Source organism: Amphiura filiformis, chromosome 6 (genome assembly GCF_039555335.1).
Source record: "Amphiura filiformis chromosome 6, Afil_fr2py, whole genome shotgun sequence".
Lineage (NCBI taxonomy): Eukaryota > Metazoa > Echinodermata > Ophiuroidea > Amphilepidida > Amphiuridae > Amphiura > Amphiura filiformis.
The window spans coordinates 10,430,590-10,451,822 of record NC_092633.1 but is presented as its reverse complement, the minus strand read 5'-3'; the positions used below and the strand labels follow the sequence as shown (position 1 = coordinate 10,451,822).

Genomic DNA, 21,233 nt, shown 5'->3' with positions numbered 1-21,233 from the left:
ACTTAGGGCATAGACCCTATCCAATTTAGCAAAATAATCTGTCCACCAATCTGTCCTGCCATTTCAATTGTTATACCGTTCCGGTTATTGGATAGGTTCTATAGGTGATGATGGTCCACGGTTTTGTTACACGAAATTATATGGCGCGATTACGTTTTATGCATAACATTATTCTGAGCATTATTTTTCCCTAAACAATGACATTAAAATTATGGATTTCGTTCTTCAACTGGTTTACAATGTAAATTGAGTTTTGTTTAATACCACCATTCCTTCCCAAGAATATCAGCATTCGCTTGATATTTTCAGATACAGTGACTTTACAAGAATTGTTTTCTGTAACCTGACTGTTTTAAATAATATTTTCTTGTACAAAAGTTCTTTTGTTTCACAGTTTTTTCAGTTTGTATTCAACAAACAAAACGAAATAACAAATTGAAAATAAATGTGTAGTTTTATAATAGGCCTATATAGGCCTACACCTTCTCAGACCCATTCTCAGACCCATACGTATAATTAATTAATTAATTAATTAATTAATTAATTAATTAATTAATTAATTAATTAATTAATTAATTAATTAATTAATTAATTAATTAATTAATTAATTAATTAATTAAATAAATAAATAAATAAATAAATAAATAAATAAATAAATAAATAAATAAATAAATAAATAAATAAATAAATAAATAAATACGCAAGGAATGTATTTATATAAGCTGGGACTATTTTAGAAAACCTTAGTTCATAAATAATAACGTATTGTTTCAACAGTAGGGTTTCAACACAAATTAGGCATACTGGCAAATATTTTGCTGGACAATACTTCCTGATGCGGATGGTCGAATAAATACTATCACTGCGCATTATGACATTCGTCCCCATTGCTCTAAATGGATTGATTCAAAAAAGTTTATGGTACCCGACGTTCTACGGCTTTTTATAAAAATATCGCGGGAAAAGACCAAAATTGAAAAGAAATGAGGTTTTAAATTGAACTTTAGAATTTGAAAAGTATAAATCATGTTAGGTCTAAGGCTGTGCTAACACTTTTCTTTGATGACTTTGACCACAATTTTTTATTTTTTCAAATATCTTAAAAATTCAAGAATCTAAGCTAATTGAACAGACAGTAGTATGTCATGTATGTAAACTCTTATGCTTCTATCAGAAAGTCTACAATTGATATTGTGCCAAATGTGTGGAGCTTAACAGCTTAACCATTTTAACTATAAGTGAATATGTTCAAAAGAGACCCAAAAAGTTCACTTTTGATGGGTCAACCAATTATTCCTACACAAAAGGTAACCCCATTGCCCTTATGTGAAAAACATACCCAAAACAAGTATTTTGCAGTTTTTCTTATCCTAAAGAGTTTAATTATGATTTACATATTATATCTGATATTCTTACTCAGTTACAGTTGAATCTGTTCACACCCTGCACATATATTCTGATGACAAAACATTTCTTCTCTTCATTTTCCTTTGTATTTTTATACCCTAAACATGTATTTGATGAAAAAATGTATTTTCTTATAATTGTTACTGTTTTTGATACCCTTAATATTTTTTTTTAACAAGCATAGTATCAGCCTCAAAATACAAGTAACCCCAGCCTGCTATCCTCCTCAGCTTTTCTCTCTCCTCTCTCTCTCTCTCTCTCTGTTGCTTTCGTTCATTCTAAGTCTTTTGATCTCTCTCCTCACATCATTCCTTTCTTTATTTCTCTTTCTTTGTTTCTCTCCCTCTGTCTGTATTTTCCTTGCCAAAGCCATAGGGGGTTAGTAATTACAAAATACTTTCTCCCAGCCTTATAACATTTCTATCAGCCTGACTTTCCTCTATAGCACCAAATGAAGATGCTTCTGCCTGAGTTACTAAGATCTCAGGACAACATCCGGGTGAGCAAGTTGGAGAGAGACGCGGTGAGCAGGTTGGAGACCAGTATTCTGTAATAGTCCCAGGAGAACTGCAATCAGATGATGTCAAGTTGGGGCTACTTAGATAAGTTGGTGATGGGGTTACTGTTGACTTTTTGTCTACTTTTGGCTTCTGAGGAGGACTGCAATCAACTCGTAAATTAGTTGGCCTTCTTCTCGAGTTGGGCGAGTCACTTGCACTGCTTTCATACTCTTTAGTTACTTCTACCGATACGATTGTAACTTTTGTTGAGCTTGATGTGAGATTATCTGTACTGGCTGTATCTTCACCATCTACAAGAACAAACTGTTTTTCATTTCTTGGATTTGACGAAAACAGGACGTAATTCTCAGAGGAGATATTGAAGTCTCTTTCACCACTTGGTGATTGGTCTTGTCCTCTTGACAATGCATCCATAAAGCAGTCCTTTGAATGTATAATGGTTGGTACACTTTGTCTGTGACATAAGAGATCACCGGTTATAGAATGACTGCGTCTTCTTGCTTCATTGCAGTCATAAATAGTCTTCAGGGACACATCTTCAGATGATTTTGAAAACCTGTGATTTTTCCAGAATGGAATGAAGCAGCCACATTTCTTTAAGACATTTCTGCTCTTTATGTTGTCTTCATGGTCAGGTAGTTCTAACTGTACCCTGGTCTTCTTACAATGTGTGTGAATTTCTCGACGGTAAACAAATCCCCTGTGTGACTTTGGTGTTGTAGGATCGCCACTCTCGTTACTTGATGACCTGCAACAGCTTGGGAAACCGAGCTGAGACAAAGAACTTCTGAATGACCTTGGACCATTGATTGGTGTGCTGTTTCTAGGTGTTACGGGAGCTTTCTGATGAATATGTGCATTATCTGATCGAAAACACCGTAAAATCATGTAACAATCTTTCTTAAACTGTTTTGTAAGTATTGTGTACAAAAATGGGTTAGCACATGAATTGACAGGAAGGACAAAAACGGTCAAAATCTTAGCAGCGTGGAGTGATACATGTTTGATTTGGAATGCTGAAGTAAGACTAATACATGCAATAGGGGCCCAGCAGATAAAATCTGTGAATACCAACAGTGACATCGAAGTGCCACTCGTGAATCGTTACAATTCCACGCAAGCGACCCCTGTATTGCACAGTATATGCTGATATAGCACATTACTATGACGACAAAGGCAACTCCATTCAATAACATGATTCCACTAGCGTATGCAAGCGCCCCCTTTGTAGCAATATCAAACGGTAAACACACTGCATATTTGTAATAGCTGTTAATACCAAACAACGGAAGCAATGCTACAGTCAATGCAAACACCCAACCAAAGCACATATAGAATACTGCTTGTTGAAGCTTAAGTCTCTTTTCTAGATGCAAGGCATGTTTAATGGCATAAAATCTTTCCAACGTGATCACCGATAACGTATAGATGGAAAGCTCTGAAGAGAACACTGCTAGGAACCCAGCAGCGCCGCATCCAGCGCTTAGTTGCCAGTGAACACCATACTGACGAAAGACGCCGAGAGTTGCTGCATCGACGACAGCAAGAAATCCCAGGTAGATACCCATGGCAAAATCTGCACAAGCGAGATTGCATATCAGGAATCTTGATACATCTAGTTTGGTGCGACTGAAGGCGATAACTAAGATGACAATTCCGTTGCCGATGAGTGCCAGGAGAAACACAAGCCAGACACCAACTCTTAGAAACCAGGATCCAAATAAGTCTGCACATGGCATAAATGGACCTATAGAAAACACACAAAAAAATTTTTAATAATGACATGGGGGCACTTTCATATGCAGGTGATAGGTATGTACCTGTTAATAGACCCCCCCACAGTGTATTTTACCCATACGAAAAATCATTCCGTACGGACCGTACCATGCATGCACAGATCACTGACAGTAACGCAATCAACCAATCAGCAGTTGGAAAATCGTTAACCCAATGGCGTCATCGCTGCATTTTCATTGATAAAATTCAAAATCGTTCAAAACACGAGTTTTAATTGCAGATATTTAATTTTGTAACCATGAATGTCAATGCCTAACTCAAATTAACATCGCGTATTATCGTAGCGTTGAATGCGCTGAAGCTTGTGAGGCGGATCCTTTGCAAATTTGGCGGATCTTTTGTTTTTGTGACATTAAAATCCATCTTTCGCATGGCCGCTGTGTGTGTGTGTGTGGGAACGGGGTCAGCTATGCACGCATGGATTCTATTAATAGCGACCTGCATACATAAACACTAGTACTGCTGACTGAGTGTACCAATCGTAGCAGGGTGTAAAATATAAAACAAAGTCAATGTTTAATCTCAAATACATTATGGGGTAAATATAAGCATTTGAATAATTTAACAATAATTTGAACCTGAAAAATAAATGAACAGAAAGTTCATGAGTGATTTTTCAACATATTTGACTGTTGGATAAATATGGGTGCTGCAGCTTTGGAGCTAAGGCGCATTACTTTGAAGTTGGTAATGGGTAAATTACACTGTGCCCCCCTTTTTTTGACCAGTTAGCAGCTTCAACCCAATAACTCCTGTTCCTTTATCTTATCACCAGTACCCAATGATTCTCCATTTTATTGTCTACTTCCCAATAACTCCCTCATTTGTTACACAGCTTCAACCCAATAACTCCTGTTCCTTTATCTTATCACCAGTACCCAATGATTCTCCATTTTATTGTCTACTTCCCAATAACTCCCTCATTTGTTACATAGCAGCAACCCAATAACTCCTGTTCCTTTATCTTATCACCGGTACCCAATGATTCTCCATTTTATTGTCTACTTCCCAATGACTCCCTCATTTGTTACATAGCAGCAACCCAATGACCTTCAGTGACCTTATTCCGGCTCTAAATTTGATGGCAACAGTGGCGTAGCTAGGGGTTGTGGTGCCCGGGCCAAGGATACATAATTTTGCCCACCGACCTAATTCTTGAAACAATTATGTGTGGTGCGGGCGAAAATTGGCATGAATACCACCAAGTAATTTTGGTTATAATGAAGTTCAGTGAATTTTGGTCTTAAATTGATCTTCTAAATGAGTATTTGTGCTGAAATGTGTGCAAAGCCCGTGAAAATTGTGACTTTCGTCACTTGGAAGGGGTGGAGAATCGATGCTGAATTGGTCAATTCGGCACCCCCTCAAGGTGGTGTCCAGGACACATGCCGCCCTCTTATTTTTTAAAGTATTCTGAAGTTTAGCTTCTACTCTTTGCAAATGGTATCTTTTTGAGTAATATATGCAAACAAACAAACTAACAAAAATTGAAATCTGCATGTACCTGGTTGTGGATAGCAGGATGCCTCCTTCCCTTGGAAAGCCCCACTTTCTAGGGCACTGCTATATGTATATGAAAAACTGCTGTAATCTGATGAAAGAAAGTCTGAAATTGTAGAAGACATACTGGAACTGGATGCGGAGGAAGAGGAATAGTGTCTGGTAGCGTTGCCTGACATCAACGGAATAATGGTACTATTGGAGTAGTTGCTGTCACTAGTATCAGCAGATAAAATGCCTATGGGAATATAAAAAAACAAATGTTAGTCAAATTTTGATTCAGTTGTACAATACATTATCCTGGTGGTCTCATCACTCTTCAACTATTAGATTCACCACAGTGGGATTATGCTAGAAATCCAGAAGTGGTTCAATTTGGAAAAATTCTCAAAATCATGACAAGGGGTACTTTTTTTGTCTTGGTGTGTTTATCAGAAAGCATTGTAATTATACAAGCCTAAGAAAACTTAAGGGCCAGGGACAAACATATTTTGTGCCTGTTTGATGTAAGATGGATATTCACACACAAAGCATGCAAAAAGGTTGAATTTCAGACTATTTTAACCTAAAATGAAGTGGTATTTTGGTATATGATGGACCAGTGTGCACGAAGCATGCAAAATTTTGAGATTTTACACTATTTCCGCCCAAAATACAGTGTTTTTTGGGGTAAAAAGGAAAATAGATAGGGCATTAAAAAGGAAGATACATATGGCAATTATTGCTTAATTTTTTGGGGATGTCCCCCATGGAAAAATTGCCTATGAGCTTGTTTTTGTGTAGGGATAAAGCATGGCAAGTCAGTGTCTAATTTGTATTTCCTTTAGGAAGTGTATTTATCATAGTTTGTGTTCTTTGTAAGAGGGGATAAATCAAAATAACTAGTTCTACTAATCACATTGGGAAAACATCACAATTACATGATAAACAGGTGTTTTTACAAACAAAAACCACAAAAAGTGGGTGTTTTTCACCCCTTCCATGAACAGGAGCGACAGGACCGGGTATGTAAGCTGTGCATTAAAAACGGACCATATTGACGCCATGGTCTGTAATAATTGTCATCGTGGTAGCCAGGCTCAAATAATTCTTCAACTAATTTTCACTCACAGACCAGAAAAATCATTCCATTGTTAATCTCTTTTATTTTGAATAATTTATGCCATTTTAATGATGCTGTGAGCCTGTGAAGCTATGTGTCACTGTGGTTGTGTTATAAGGACTGTTGACATATCAATAATAATCAATAAATCTACTATCCAATAATATTGATATCGCTGATATTACTTTCTGAAGAAAATTTATATATCGAAGTTGCCGATAATGAAAAAAAGTATTGAAAAATCGGGAAAAAAGGACTGAAATTGAATTCCATAAGTTGCTGGAAGGTGGCTGGCGCATTTGTGAGTCCAAATGGCATGATGCATCTTGTTACATAGGTATGGGTTATGTCATAATGAATTTATGGATGAATGTAGAAGATATGAGTAAAATTGAGATTTATCGATTTTTATTGATAATGAGTGATGGCCAATATATTGATTTTTTTTTAAATCCTGACATCGACGGTCCTTATTGTGTCAACATCACCAACAACAATAAACCCAACACATAAAATGGCCCATAGACACTTAACGTTAATTGATTAATAGTATATCGCTCATTCTACAAAATCCGGTGCCAATTTTTCCATTCTTTGGTCCACAAACACTTTGTCGAGCATTTAGGGCATCAAATATGTTGTTTTTCTGGTAGAACTCAACAAGATCTACACAGACATATATAGTTTTCCATATTTTTTAAAAATAAAATGCTTTCTTCAGCCTGATTAACATTTGCAAAGGCTCAAAAATCGCTAAAAAAGCATTTCCACTGCTCAAGTGTCACATCTAACATTTCTTTACATATTTGTTGTTTTTTAATTAGATAACGCACCATCATATTGTTTATCAACATTATTTTTTAGTGATTAAAACGTCTTTGTGTAATTCTAAAATAAATTGCACTTTCCACCAAAAAAAACCCTTTTTAACACACGTTATTGGAAAGAAGTAAAACAGAGGTATCAATGTAATTTGCGGTTTTTGAAAGGAAACACTCATATGTTTTTAAAAATCACAGTAAAAATTGTGATGCTGTAGCATTTTTGGCATAGAAATGTTGTAAACATTGAAATTTCGACCTACCATGTTAAGATTGGTGAGCTACGTTACCAGGATTCTAGAGTATGCACTTGTATTACATGTACTTCCTAATAATATGTGAAAGCTACCAGTGGTCGAACCTCATTTATATTAGAATTAACCGACATAACGTTCTAACATTCGCAAATCATATTAAAAACATTAAAAACCAGTGAACTATGTTACTGTGAGCTATGTTACACACTCATTTACGCATCTTCAAAACTTCTATGAAATGGTGAAATCTGTTTTACATTTCACTCAAGTGATCTTTAGTTTGCTTTTTATGACCTTGGATTGAGTAAACCAGCCCATTTTGTAGTCGGTAACGTAGCTCAAATTACATTAGTTTTAGTTTTAGTTTTAGTTTTAGTGTTAAAAAAAATCATGACTTCCTGAAAGAAAAATATGCAAGTGGTGTTGGCAATTTTTTACATCTGAAAGTAGTGATACATTTACTCTTAAAAAACACAAAAAGCAGGTCTTTTTGAACAACTTTTATTTTTTCAATTTTTATAGTGGATTGGCACCAGATTTAGTAGAATGAGCGATATAGGCTATATGATAATACAGAATTAACAATTACTTAATATCATTCAAGTCTTAAAAAACTACAAGTATGCCAAAACACAAAGATATCATCAATATCATCATTGCCACCTCACCATGCCTGTCACTGCCACCACCACAACCATCAAACATCTTTACAAAATATTCTGACAACACTTAAATAAGATTATGTTAGATGTTTTGCAGCAAATTTTCAAAACTGTTTTTGAATGCTATTGAAACATTTTATACCCTTTTATATACCCATTAATGTTTTCTGTAAAACGTTTGTGTTTGCTAGGTAGACATACAATTCTGCCCAATAATAAGATTATTTGATGACTTACCCCAGTGATAATTTGAGTCTTTCCTTTGTCTTGATATATGGACGTAATCACAGCAATGATAGGGATGTTCTGTGACAATTTTAATAATACTTTTCAATTCTGAATGTGGAGGAATCTGCTCCAGGTGTTCATTAACAGATGTATCTAGAATCCAGAGATTTTGAAGACCAAGAGAGGGAAGATGGGTCAAGCGATTAGATGCTAAGTACCTGCAATTAAATAGAGCATTGCATGATTAAAGCAATAGTGTAACATTTGGGTAGGGATGGGGGCAGGGTGCCCCCTTGACAAAAAATGAAAGAGAAAAAGTACCCCCTGACAAACAAAAGTCTTGGAAGCAGCAATCTGACAGGGCTGTTATTTTCTTTGGAGGGGGGTCATGAATATGTCCAATGTGACCAGAGTAAATTTGTTTCTATTTTCTTTCATTTTTAATAATAATATCTCTCTGTTTTCTCTCTTTTTTTTGCTTTCCTCAATGCAATTTAGTCCCGTATTAATATTTTACCAGCTTTCTTTACTCAATTTAGGACATTACAGATGTGAGCAATATGCGTTTGTTATGAACAAACAGATGGATAGAGATAGAACATCTTGCGAATGGTAGTGAGCTTTGGCAAAAATTGCATTGATCATTTCATAACAATAAATCAAGCAAGTTTTCAAAGTATATGATTTGTAGAATGAACTTTGCAAAACATCAAAGTGTTATTTTTCAATAATATATTGATTTAGATAATGAATTTGTTTGGCTGCTTTGACCAACAATACCTGGTCTACCCTTAACCACTGGGCCATGCTGCTCACCACTCTGTAATATAGGCTACCCGGGGGGCCACTCAAATATGACAATGTACGCATGCGTGACCAAATTTTTTTCAAACACCCCCTAAACGAGTTTTACCCTACCAGCAAATTTAGCCCCTTAATAAGGTAATTTAGTGTAGAATATACCCCTAATGAGTTTTTGGCTGGTGAAAATGCAACAAATATACCCTTTTTGGACTCATAATTTACCAAAAATTTGAAAAGGTACCCTAAACAAGTTGTCCAGTTTCAGAAAACTACCCTTATTCTTGAAAATCACTGTTTTTAGACCCTAAACCAGTGTTCGAATTAAGGAGAAATAAATGGTTGTCCCACAGACAACCAGATTTCAATTTCTGGTTGTCCGTCTCAAGTTTTTGGTTGTCTGTAGGCCTACAATGGTGACAAAGGCTACAGATTTATGGTTGTCCGGTGGACAACCGAATCAGTATTCTTGGTTGTCCGGTGACTTTTTTAGTTGTCCCGGGCGAACGGACAACCAAAATTTCGAATGCTGCCCTAAACGCGTCACGCGCGTAACTAGACCCTCCCTCGGGTCCATGGAGAACGACTGGTAATGTAGATCACATAGCATTAAAAATCAACTCAATACATGGACCCTCCCAGTCTGTAAGCAATTTGACTTCCAGTTCCCACAAAATGCTGGGAGTTCACTTATACGGATTTGGAGTCATGCAATCTTTCTATATACGACGTCCATGTTTTCACTACATTAACGTTTGTGTAAGCGACTAAAACAACGATATTGTATCCAACCAATCAACGCAGCTTGGCAGCGCAGGGATATTTGAAACCCAGGGGGGCCACTCATATATAAAAGTTGTAAGCATGCGTGTGAATGCACTTCAGAAAAGCACCCTTAACAAGGACAACCATTGTGTCTTCAAAATGACCCTTAACAAGGATAATAGTTTGTTAACCATACCCTTAACAAGGACAAAGTTACAAGTGGATTAAATCCAACCCTTAGCAAGGATGCATGATCAATTTTGAAGAAAAAAGTAAAAGACATCAACTTTCAAGGTTTCTTATTTCCTTTATTATTATACTCTAATTGGATACTTCCTAACTGGATTTGGTATGCTTAGGCCTACTCAGTTATCATTATTCAACATAATTATCGCCTGCATTATTAGGGCAGTATATTTTATTATGACAATTGTAGGGGTAGGAATGTGATTAGATTTAACTACCCTTAGCACGGACACATGGTGTCAAAAATGACACCCTTATTTGCTATAATCAATGATTTTGAGACCCTTAACACAGGCCCGCGGGCCCGTGTTGCAGTAGAAAAAAACCACCCATATTCCACGCTTTTTGTTCACACGCATGCTTACAACTTTTTATATGAGTGGCCCCCGGGGAGTGGCCCCCCTGGGATTTGAAAAGGCTTCCCTAGCTAAATAATGTGCAAACATTTGCAAACCGCACGCGATAATATACGCAATATGGACAATAGGCCTAAGTCCGAGTCGAAAGTGGTTGCCTTTTTATTATTGCGCTGCATTATGGGTCTATCAGACGCATGCCACTTGAGCTCAATAACTCTCAGTTGTTGACAAGTGTCCCATCCGATCTTGCGCCACATCCCGCTGCATAGCTTTGTGCTACCATATTTGAATTGAAACTGGGGCGGGCTTTCGAATTGACATCAGAATCACCGGGCTTCGTTGAACGAATATTTGGAAGTGAAATCTCTAACACTTCGGAACAGTCTCGGCGTGGGGAGCGGTCACTGAATTTTAGCGTTCAATATAGGAGGTGTGATCAGTGTAGTGGCATCAATTTGAGCTAATTTGTGTAGAGAGAGGAATTGGTTTTGGGCTGTGTATTTAGAATGTGGGGGGGGTGAAGGACTTAATGGCATATTGTGGTAGGCTATTATGTAATTATGTATCGTTCCATTATCCAGGCCGGACCGAACCGAGACTGTGGGACAGTCTAGCGCGTAACTTGCCTTGCCTAAAAAAACACCCCCATTTACTTGTTTTTTTGGTCACGCATGCATACAGACCATTTATGTGAGTGATCCCCCCGGGTATAGGCTATACCCAGGAAGTTCAAATTTAGTGCTTGCAAGCTTAACCACACATACTATACAAGAATGATAAAATGGGCTATTCCAGTTGAAATCCATACACCCCTATGGAAGACATGACCATAATCTCCCACATAGGGTGTAGATTTCAAATGGAGTCATACCATAGGGGAAGTATGGATTTCAACTGGAATAGCCTGATTAGACACTACTTACAGTTCCTGAAGGTTTTCTAATGGCTTGAATGCATCAGGATGAATGAATGAAATTCCATTGTTGTTTAAATCTCTGATGACAAAACATGAAAATAATTACACTTAATCATTGTGTTGACCCAAAAATACATTCTGTAAAAACCTGAATATCATCACTGAATCATTCTTGTTATTATCCAAAACTTGGGTATGACCCAAAATGGCTATGCCAGTAATTGTGAAATGTGTAAAAACTTGTGATTGGATTTCTTACTAAACCACTAAAATGTTGGGAAAATAACTGAACAATCGCAAAAAGTGCTATATCATTGGAAAGGAAAATATTTTCTGCATATATTCATGGCTTTCTGGCTTTCAAGAGCGCTACTTCAAGTTAGCGATGTAGATTACCAGTTTTAAATAAATAAATGTCAGCGATTTAATATGCACTACACCTAAGTACCAGCACACTTCAACAATTATTTTGCTCCCATTAGGATGTATCAGAATCATTTCCACTTCACCAAGTCTGCAACTGATGTGCAGGTACTCTCTGCTAACTTAGATTGTAATTACCCCCAGTAGCTCCCCATTTTACACCTGGGCGGAATGAAGCAATTGGGAATTAAGCCATCTTGCCCAAGAATGCAACACACTGGCCATGGTGGGGCTCAAACCCACAACCTTTGATTACGAAGCTTGCCCCATAACCATCATGCCACCATGCTTTCCAGATTTTTGGGGAACGCTGAAGATTACACAGAAAACTGCTCAATTTTGGAGTGTTTAAGATTAAAACATGTGCATTGAATGATTTTACTAAACTTTTCTTATTCAAAACAGGATATTTTGGCATAGTTTGATATCTTTTGAGACTTGTCAGATTCATAATTTTCCATGTAGGTCGATAAATACAAAAAAAAGACCCAGTTTCATACACTTTTTTCTATAGAGCAACCTCACGGAAACACAGCCTTGCATTAAAGGGAACCAAGCAATTGATATGATTTTGAAAGCAGTTTTCATTCATCCATTCATTATATTTTAATAGGAGCAGACAATAACTGGACTGTTTTCCCATGGAAGTAAGAGACATGATTTTCATTTGCAGTTGTAAAAAGAAATATTAAATGTAAAAATAATATCACAACAGATTGCACTTTTAAAAAAAATTACGATTCATTCATCCATTCATATTATTTACCATGAGCAGATGGTCATTGTACTTTTTTCTCACAAAATAGATACAATTTTCCTTTTAGTGAAAACATTAAAAATGCAAAATAAATATGTCACTAGAGATTAGGCCAAATAAAAAAGAAAGTATGTCTCAGACACATTTGGTAAAAAAGCTAAGTGCTATGCTTTTTTTAATTTTTTAATTTTTTAAAGGATATGAGCTATGCTATATTTTTATTTATTACTTTTTTACAGTCAAGGCACAATATTTATGTACTTTTTGATATTCAAATACAGAAACATAGTAATATATATACACAATGAATAGTTTTGTTTGTCTCTTTTACAATCATGGCGAAATGTGTACAAAAAACAACAACCAAACTGCAAAAAAAGACAAAATTGGATCGCTATGCGATACTGAAAAATTGAAAATAAGGGCAAAAAAAACCAAAAACCGTCCAACGCGTAGCGCTAAATTGGATTCCACATAGCAATGCGCGCGGGTGTCCGAGACATACATTCTTTTTTTCTTGGCCTTACACTTTACAAGTTTAGAAATTACAGTTACGAAAAATGCAGATATGAGCTCATTAAGAAAGTACTCACAAGTAATTGAGTGTAGTCAGACCAAGAAATGCGCTGGCAGGAATTCTCCCGATTTTATTGGACTTCAAACTAAGATCCAATGCAAATGACAGGCCTTGAAATAACTTGCCCTCTAATGAAATGATCTTGTTGTTGGCAAAATTTCTGTGAATGAAGAAAAAAGTTTTAAATTATCATGATAGAATAAGTTTTATGACTTTGCATATTCTTATTTTTGTTTTTTTCTGCACAGATGTTATCAATTGCACTATAACATTTTGTAATTGTTCTGCTTCTTCTGTTTGATAGGTGCACTCCACCAATGGAGTATTATCACACCAGAAATTGAGGGCACGTAAACATGAGACCTATAACTGTTCTGCATGGTAAGAATATAGTGGTATAATTATGGACATATCAATGTGATATTATAAGCTTAAAGGAGGATTTCGTGATATAGCATCCTCTTTTTATGACATTTTTCAGTAGATATCCACGAAAAAAGCTTATTTCCAAAATTTCAGTTGATTCCGATTTTGCGTTTGCGAGTTATGCATGATTATGTGTATTACACGGCTCCATAGACAATGTGTTGTAATTTCGTTCTGGTGCACCAGAACGAAATTCAAATTTGGCGATATTTTTGCTAAACGAATTAATCTGCAAGAAATATTTGGTACATAAACATTATGTAGCCAGAGGTATCCAGTGGTGTAAAAATCTCAACTTTTTGGGGAAAAGTGGGGGATGAGGCTGTGGATCACTTAAATGCCCCTTTAAGACTTGAAAGCAATAATGTATAATGGCAGCCGCTGAAATTTCCTTACATGATCTTAAGTTGAGAACATTTAGAAAGCCTTGGTAGTACCTCAATGGAATTGGAATGAAGATCTCTGAAATAAATTAATTGATAAAAACAATAACAATTAAATAATACATTGACAATGGTAAATATCTATGCATGAATATCATTGTCATAATATATAAGTGACCATGTTGCAAGTATCTTGTGTGATATTCAATTGCATCACATATAGCACAAAAAGCTAGGTTAAAAGAACCTGGGGAGTTAGGGTTAATACCATCTCAATTTACCTCATATATAACCTAACTAACCCTAACTCTGCCCAACATGAAAACATCAATGCACAAGCGACTACAACAGCAAGTATCTTGTGTGATCCGATTGCGTCATTATCTGACATCACATAAGCACGGAATGGTTGGCTGGCCAAGGTTTACCCCTGTGACACTTATCCCTTGTCTTGTGTCTTGTACCAAAGCGGTCTGTGGTTGAAAACTGCACCAGAGAAAATAACTTTTCTCTCCATCTTTTTCCTTTCTTCCCCTTCCCTAAAAAGCACCTGCTATATCTCTGATATTAGCAGTTAAAAATTCACAGCTTTGTAATAATTCTGGCATACCCTGCCCACAAGTATAACCCTAACGATAATCTTAACCGTAACCCCAACCCTAACCCTAAATACAGGATGCGCAGGGTAAACCAGAATTGTACCTAAAACACAGGGTACGCAGGGTAAACCAGGATTGTACCTAAAACACAGGGTACGCAGGGTAAACCAGAATTGTACCTAAAACACAGGGTACGCAGGGTAAACCAGGATTGTACCTAAAACACAGGGTACGCAGGGTAAACCAGGATTGTACCTAAAACACAGGGTACGCAGGGTAAACCAGGATTGTACTTAAAACACAGGGTATGCAGGGTAAACCAGGATTGTACCTAAAACACAGGGTATGCAGGGTAAACCAGAATTGTACCTAAAACACAGGGTACGCAGGGTAAACCAGGATTGTACCTAAAACACAGGGTACGCAGGGTAAACCAGGATTGTACCTAAAACACAGGGTACGCAGGGTAAACCAGGATTGTACCTAAAACACAGGGTACGCAGGGTAAACCAGGATTGTACTTAAAACACAGGGTATGCAGGGTAAATCAGGATTGTACCTAAAACACAGGGTGCGAGGGTAAACCAGAATTGTACCTAAAACACAGGGTACGCAGGGTAAACCAGGATTGTACTTAAAACACAGGGTATGCAGGGTAAACCAGGATTGTACCTAAAACACAGGGTATGCAGGGTAAACCAGAATTGTACCTAAAACACAGGGTACGCAGGGTAAACCAGGATTGTACCTAAAACACAGGGTACGCAGGGTAAACCAGAATTGTACCTAAAACACAGGGTACATGAGGGTAAACCAGGATTGTACCTAAAACACAGGGTACACAGGGTAAACCAGAATTGTACCTAAAACACAGGGTACGCAGGGTAAACCAGAATGGTACCTAAAACACAGGGAATGCAGGGTAAACCAGGATTGTACCTAAAACACAGGGTACGCAGGGTAAACCAGGATTGTACCTAAAACACAGGGTGCGCAGGGTAAACCAGAATTGTACCTAAAACACAGGGTATGCAGGGTAAACCAGAATTGTACCTAAAACACAGGGTATGCAGGGTAAACCAGAATTGTACCTAAAACACAGGGTATGCAGGGTAAACCAGAATTGTACCTAAAACACAGGGTATGCAGGGTAAACCAGAATTGTACCTAAAACACAGGGTATGCAGGGTAAACCAGGATTGTACCTAAAACACAGGGTATGCAGGGTAAACCAGAATTGTACCACAACTGTTGGTTGATCCTTCAGGTAATAATGCAAGCTAATTCTAACCCTAACCCTAACCTAAACCTAACCCTAACTCTAATTTTGTGTAAAATTTCATGACGGAATAACCCAACTTTTACCTTACTGTTTATATATAAAATCTTCTGATTTCAAGACCTCCAAAGAGTAAAAAAAGCATCTATAATTGTTGAGTATTACTTACAGTCTCTGTAAAGATTCCATTCTGTGCTTGCTATTGCTGCACAGACTTGAGTTAACAGAGGATATCGAACATCTGTCCAAGATTCTAAGAAAAGAAATCACAAGTGTTAATCTCACACAATTGTTTCATTTTAGTCAAGTTTGTCATGCACTTAACTTCATTGTTCAACAAATCCCTGTCCAGAGTGACCGGGCCTAAGGGACCCATTATCCAGTTCTCCTTTTTCCCTTATACCTCAGACCTTTTCATATTTGTGTTTTGTATGTCACATTAAGGCCCATGCTACAAGGGTCATTCAAAAAGTTCTACCTCCATCATCTTATCTCTGTTATCTTATGTGCCAGGAAATTGAAATTACCCATGGTTATACTCTTACATCTTGGCTACAAAATAAAGGTTTTACTGGGTAGCATGTCTTTTGCACAACAAACCCGACATGTTTAGAATGGCCAAGTGATGGTCAGAATTCAGTCGGCCATTATATTGGGTCCCGTCTGCACCAAACTGGTGTTGTTACTGCCCAACTGGGTGGATTAAATCCGCTTAAAAATCGATGTTGAATTGTATTGTGTTGAAAACTTTCGTCATTCTTTTGATGGAATGTAGTTTCATATCCCCACCAAGGCCACATCATTTCACATTTTTAGGTGGAATAGACCTAAGGGGGGACCCAGCTATGGCTGCCATTGAGGTGTATAGGAATGTGTGAAAATGGATTCGTCTATACAAAAGTCAAATACTTTCTTTATAGTCTTTTGTAATTTCAGTCCAACATACTGGTCTTTGAAATGGATAGGCCTACTCCAGTTTTTCTGTTGTTCCAATTTAACCACCGCAAAAAATCATCGCTATCATTTACGAACCGCGAAAGATGGGTGACCACTAGTAACATTTAACTGATGGATTATATAAAACTCATGAAAACGTTTTCGGAAATGTTTATATGAAAAAGGCTACAACAACATTTAAAAAATATCAAAATTGTCATAAATTGTTTGTTTTTTTATTTTGTTAACACTTGAATAACATTATGTTTTGCATCAGGTTTTCAAATGTTTTTGAATGTTGCTAAAACATTTTATATGTACCCTTTATATAACTCAACATTTAAATGTTTTCTGTAAAACGTTTTGTTTGCTGGGAACTAACCTGTATACATCACTGCTTTTTCATGTAAATAAAGACACTCTTGACGAGTAGAAGCCCAATGCATGTGTGACATTTTGATGCCATTCAAACACTTTTAAATATTGTTCATATCTTCATGTTTTTGTTTACAATTTGTGGCAATTTTATAAAAGTTTGGCAATTGTACATATAGCGTTGGCAATTTTACAAACTTTGGCCATTTTACACAAATTTGGTGATTTTACTCAAAGTTAGGCAATTTTAGTTGCAAAAAAATTGGTGAATGACATGCAAATCTAATATGAACCACATCTCAAAGATGGAAATAACCTTGTTTTGTCAATATATCTGAAAAGAAAATTCCCAATCTATTAACAATCTTAAGGCAACTTAAGCAAATTATGAAATGCCCCTATTATATAGGAGAATTTGTATCCTTTGACTGTTTCTGTTAGGCTTGGTCTATCAAATTGAAACCTCAAGAACTTCAAATAGACAGAAGTCTTGAAACTGACCAAAACTTACTTGCATTATTTGCTCTGCCACAAAGTGGGTAAAGATTCTGTTGTTTGTAGAATCTTCAGTTTGAAGCTGCCAAATGGCTTTGACTTCCTCAAGGGGTTACAAAGTAGGCTACATACTCCCTATTCCAGAAAAATACAGCACTAATGTTTTGGGAATAAAAAAAATCAATTCTGCCAAATGAAACATAGCTCAATCCTAATCATTCTTTTAGTACTAACTAGAGATAACAGAAAAAGTTCACTATTTTTCTAACTTCTTGAAAAAAAGCCAAAAACATGCATTTTTGGCATGTTTTCTGACAATCAAGTCACAAAAATAAAAAAAATTAGAATAAGTCTAAGCATTCAAAATCTTGAATATACTGCAATTTTGCTCTAAGAATGAATTATGTATTTTCCAAAAATTAGAATGGAGTGAAATTAAAATCAAACTTTGTACTAGTCTTAAGACTTGATTGTCACTGCATGTGAAAAAAACACCCTAAAAATGCAAGTTTTTGGCCTTTAAATCACAAATATGGCCAAATTGTGAAATTTAACATTTATTGCCAGTTTGTACTAAATGAATAATTTTCATTTGGGAAAAGTTGATAATATTTTTTTTAATCTCAAAAAATTAGCGCTGCATTTTTCTCGAATGGGGAGTAGTTCCATAATAGTCTCTATTCCACACTACACGTATGAGTGACTTACTGAATAAATATCTGAAACAGGTGTAACATAATACTCAGAGGCAAAGTGTCCCAATGCTAACAATAATAGGAGGTGGACAAAGTAACATAAGTTGAGAATATTGAGAGATATAACAAAAATAGAGCATTTACCTTTTTAGGGGAAAACTGTTGAAATAAAAATTTGTTCTAATTTCCAGAAAAATAAAATCAGTACTCTTATACTTTCAAAACAAAATGTGGTTTCTGTTAACATAATACAACCTTTTGAATATTCCTTGACACAAGTATAACTTACATTTGTTGTAAATTGCGAGTTCCGGTCAAATCAGGAAACTTTGTCAGATTTCTCACACAACAAACTTCCCTGCAACAAAAGAAATTTGCCAAAAATTTAGATTGGACGAATTATATGAGTTCAGATGGAAAACACAATATTTTCAAAAGAAGTCTTGTGTATTTTTATATTAATTTTGGTATTATTAACCATTTTTGCAGAATGAGGTCATCTGTGACACGATCTGGTCCATGGGGGCCAAAGGCGGCAGATTTGAAACTGAGATAAAGGTAAAAATATGGAGTAAAAATACAATAAAATACAGAAGTTGTACTGAATTCAACTTGTAAGCGTGATCGCGTGATGCGCACACAGATTCCAGACATGACGAATCATACACGCTCACGCATAACGAGGATGCGCGCTTGCGTTTGCGTATATGCTTACTGTAAAAGTGTAGATTCATCATGGATTAACAACTGTTGGCTCCTGTACAAAAGTATAGGAAGAGTTGTTGAAATGTACTATCTTCAGTAGATAGTATATAAGATGTGCTATCTTCAGTAGATAGCACATGTCAAATGTGGTATCTTCAGTAGATTGAATGTCAAATATGCTATCTTTAGTAGATTGCATGTCAGATGGGCTATCTTCAGTAGATTGCATGTCAGATGTGCTCTCACCAGTATAACGCTACAAAATCGGGTGCCAATAGCCTTTTTTCCATTCTTTGGTCCACAAACACTTTGTTGAGCATCTAGGGCATCATCAAATATGTTGTTTTTCTGGTAGAACGCAACGAGATCTACACGGACATATATAGTTTTCCATACTTTAAATGCTTTCTTCAGCCTGATTAACCCTTGCAACGGCTCAAAAATCGCTAAAATGCGTTTCCACTGCTCAAGTGTCACATCTAACCCTGAATATTTTCTTTCAATAAATGTGATTTCTTTACATATTTGTTGTTTTTTAATTAGATAACGCACCATCATATTGTTTATCAACATTATTTTTTAGTGATTAAAATGTCTTTGTGTAATTCTAAAATAAATTGCACTTTCCACCAAAATGCTGTGAGCTACGTTACTCCTTTTTAACACACGTTATTGGAAAGAAGTAAAACAGAGGTGTCAATGTAATTTGCGGTTTTTGAAAGGAAACACTCATAGGTTTTAAAACTCACAGTAAAAATCGTGATGCTGTAGCATTTTTGGCATAGAAATGTTGTAAACATTGAAATATCAACCGACCATGTTAAGATTGGTGAGCTACGTTACCAGGATTCTATAGTATGCACTTGTATTACATGTATTTCCTAATAATATGTGAAAGCTACCAGTGGTCGAACACCATTTATATTAGAATTAACCGACATAACGTTCTAACGTTCGCAAATCACATTAAAAACATTAAAAACCAGTGAACTACGTTACTGTGAGCTACGTTACACACTCATTTACGCATCTTCTAAACTTCTATGAAATGGTGAAATCTGTTTTACATTTCACTCAAGTGATCTTTAGTTTGCTTTTTATGACCTTGGATTGAGTAAAACCAGCCCATTTTGTAGTCGGTAACGTAGCTCACATTACATTGAGTTTTAGTGTTAAAAAACATCATGACTTCCTAAAAGAAAAATATGCAAGTGGTGTTGGCAATTTTTTTACATCTGAAAATGGTGATACATTTACTCTTAAAAAACAAAAAAAACAAAAAAAGCAGGTCTTTTTGAACAACTTTTATTTTTTCAATTTTTATAGTGGATTGGCACCGGATTTTGTAGAATGAGCGATAAAGCATGCCAGATGTGTTCTCTTCAGTAGATATTTTCAACAGATAGCATACCAGATGGGCTATCTATAGTAGATCAGATGTGCTATTTTAAGTAGATAGCATATGTCAGATGTCCTATGTCATAATGTGCTATCATCAATAGATAGCATAATCAGATGTGCGCACACTCACACTGCATGACCTTTGTGTATTTATTGGCCCTCCTTTATGCATGCATGCACAAACAGTGACAGAGTAAACAGCGACTTGGCAACAATCGTTGATCATGCAGATTAAACATTATGTATGCTTCGGACCAAATATGCCCAGGGTGTTTCAAATAAAATTACAGGTTGTTCTTGTCATCCAATCAAAATAAGTTTTATATCAGTAGAAAGAGTCTGAATATTGGTTAATTGGTCATTACATTTAATGTGAGTACAACCCAGTATAAAGTGATAATTCAGCCATTGACAAGTCAGGATTTTGAGTAAATACTCTTTAAAGTTAGAAACTCTGTTTTTTTCCTTATCAGAAATGTTTCAAGTAAGATTTATGTAAAGATATATGTTTAACCTGCTAATACCAGACATGGAACTGTAATTTTGGACAACACATGTCTAACATGCAGATAGATAGAACAACTGGGAAGTGATTCAAAGCTGATTTGCTGTGGTAAGCAATGTGCTTGACATGTTGAGGAGCAAATGCACTGAACTTTGTAATAATAATAGATATATAGTATGTCAGATGTGCTATCTTCAGTAGACAGTATATGTCAGATGAGCTATCTTCAGTAGACAGTATAATGTCAGATGTGCTATCTTCAGTAGAGAGTATATATCAATGTGCTATCTTCAGT

The 21,233-nt window shown here is 36.1% G+C and overlaps 1 protein-coding gene across 1 annotated transcript in view; it reads right to left on the bottom strand.

Annotated features, from left to right (window-relative positions):
* Positions 1-2,881: 2,881 nt before the first annotated feature.
* Positions 2,882-21,233, bottom strand: part of LOC140154201 (thyrotropin receptor-like) — an 80,860-nt gene continuing 62,508 nt past the window's right edge. Inside the window, exons 6-13 of the mRNA XM_072176804.1 lie at positions 18,617-18,685; positions 15,996-16,079; positions 13,962-14,027; positions 13,156-13,299; positions 11,390-11,461; positions 8,305-8,513; positions 5,230-5,463; positions 2,882-3,675 (exon numbers count right to left, since the gene is read on the bottom strand). Of these exons, the coding sequence (XP_072032905.1) occupies positions 2,900-3,675; positions 5,230-5,463; positions 8,305-8,513; positions 11,390-11,461; positions 13,156-13,299; positions 13,962-14,027; positions 15,996-16,079; positions 18,617-18,685 (1,654 nt within the window). The 3' untranslated portion in view covers positions 2,882-2,899. The remainder of the gene's footprint in view (positions 3,676-5,229; positions 5,464-8,304; positions 8,514-11,389; positions 11,462-13,155; positions 13,300-13,961; positions 14,028-15,995; positions 16,080-18,616; positions 18,686-21,233) is intronic.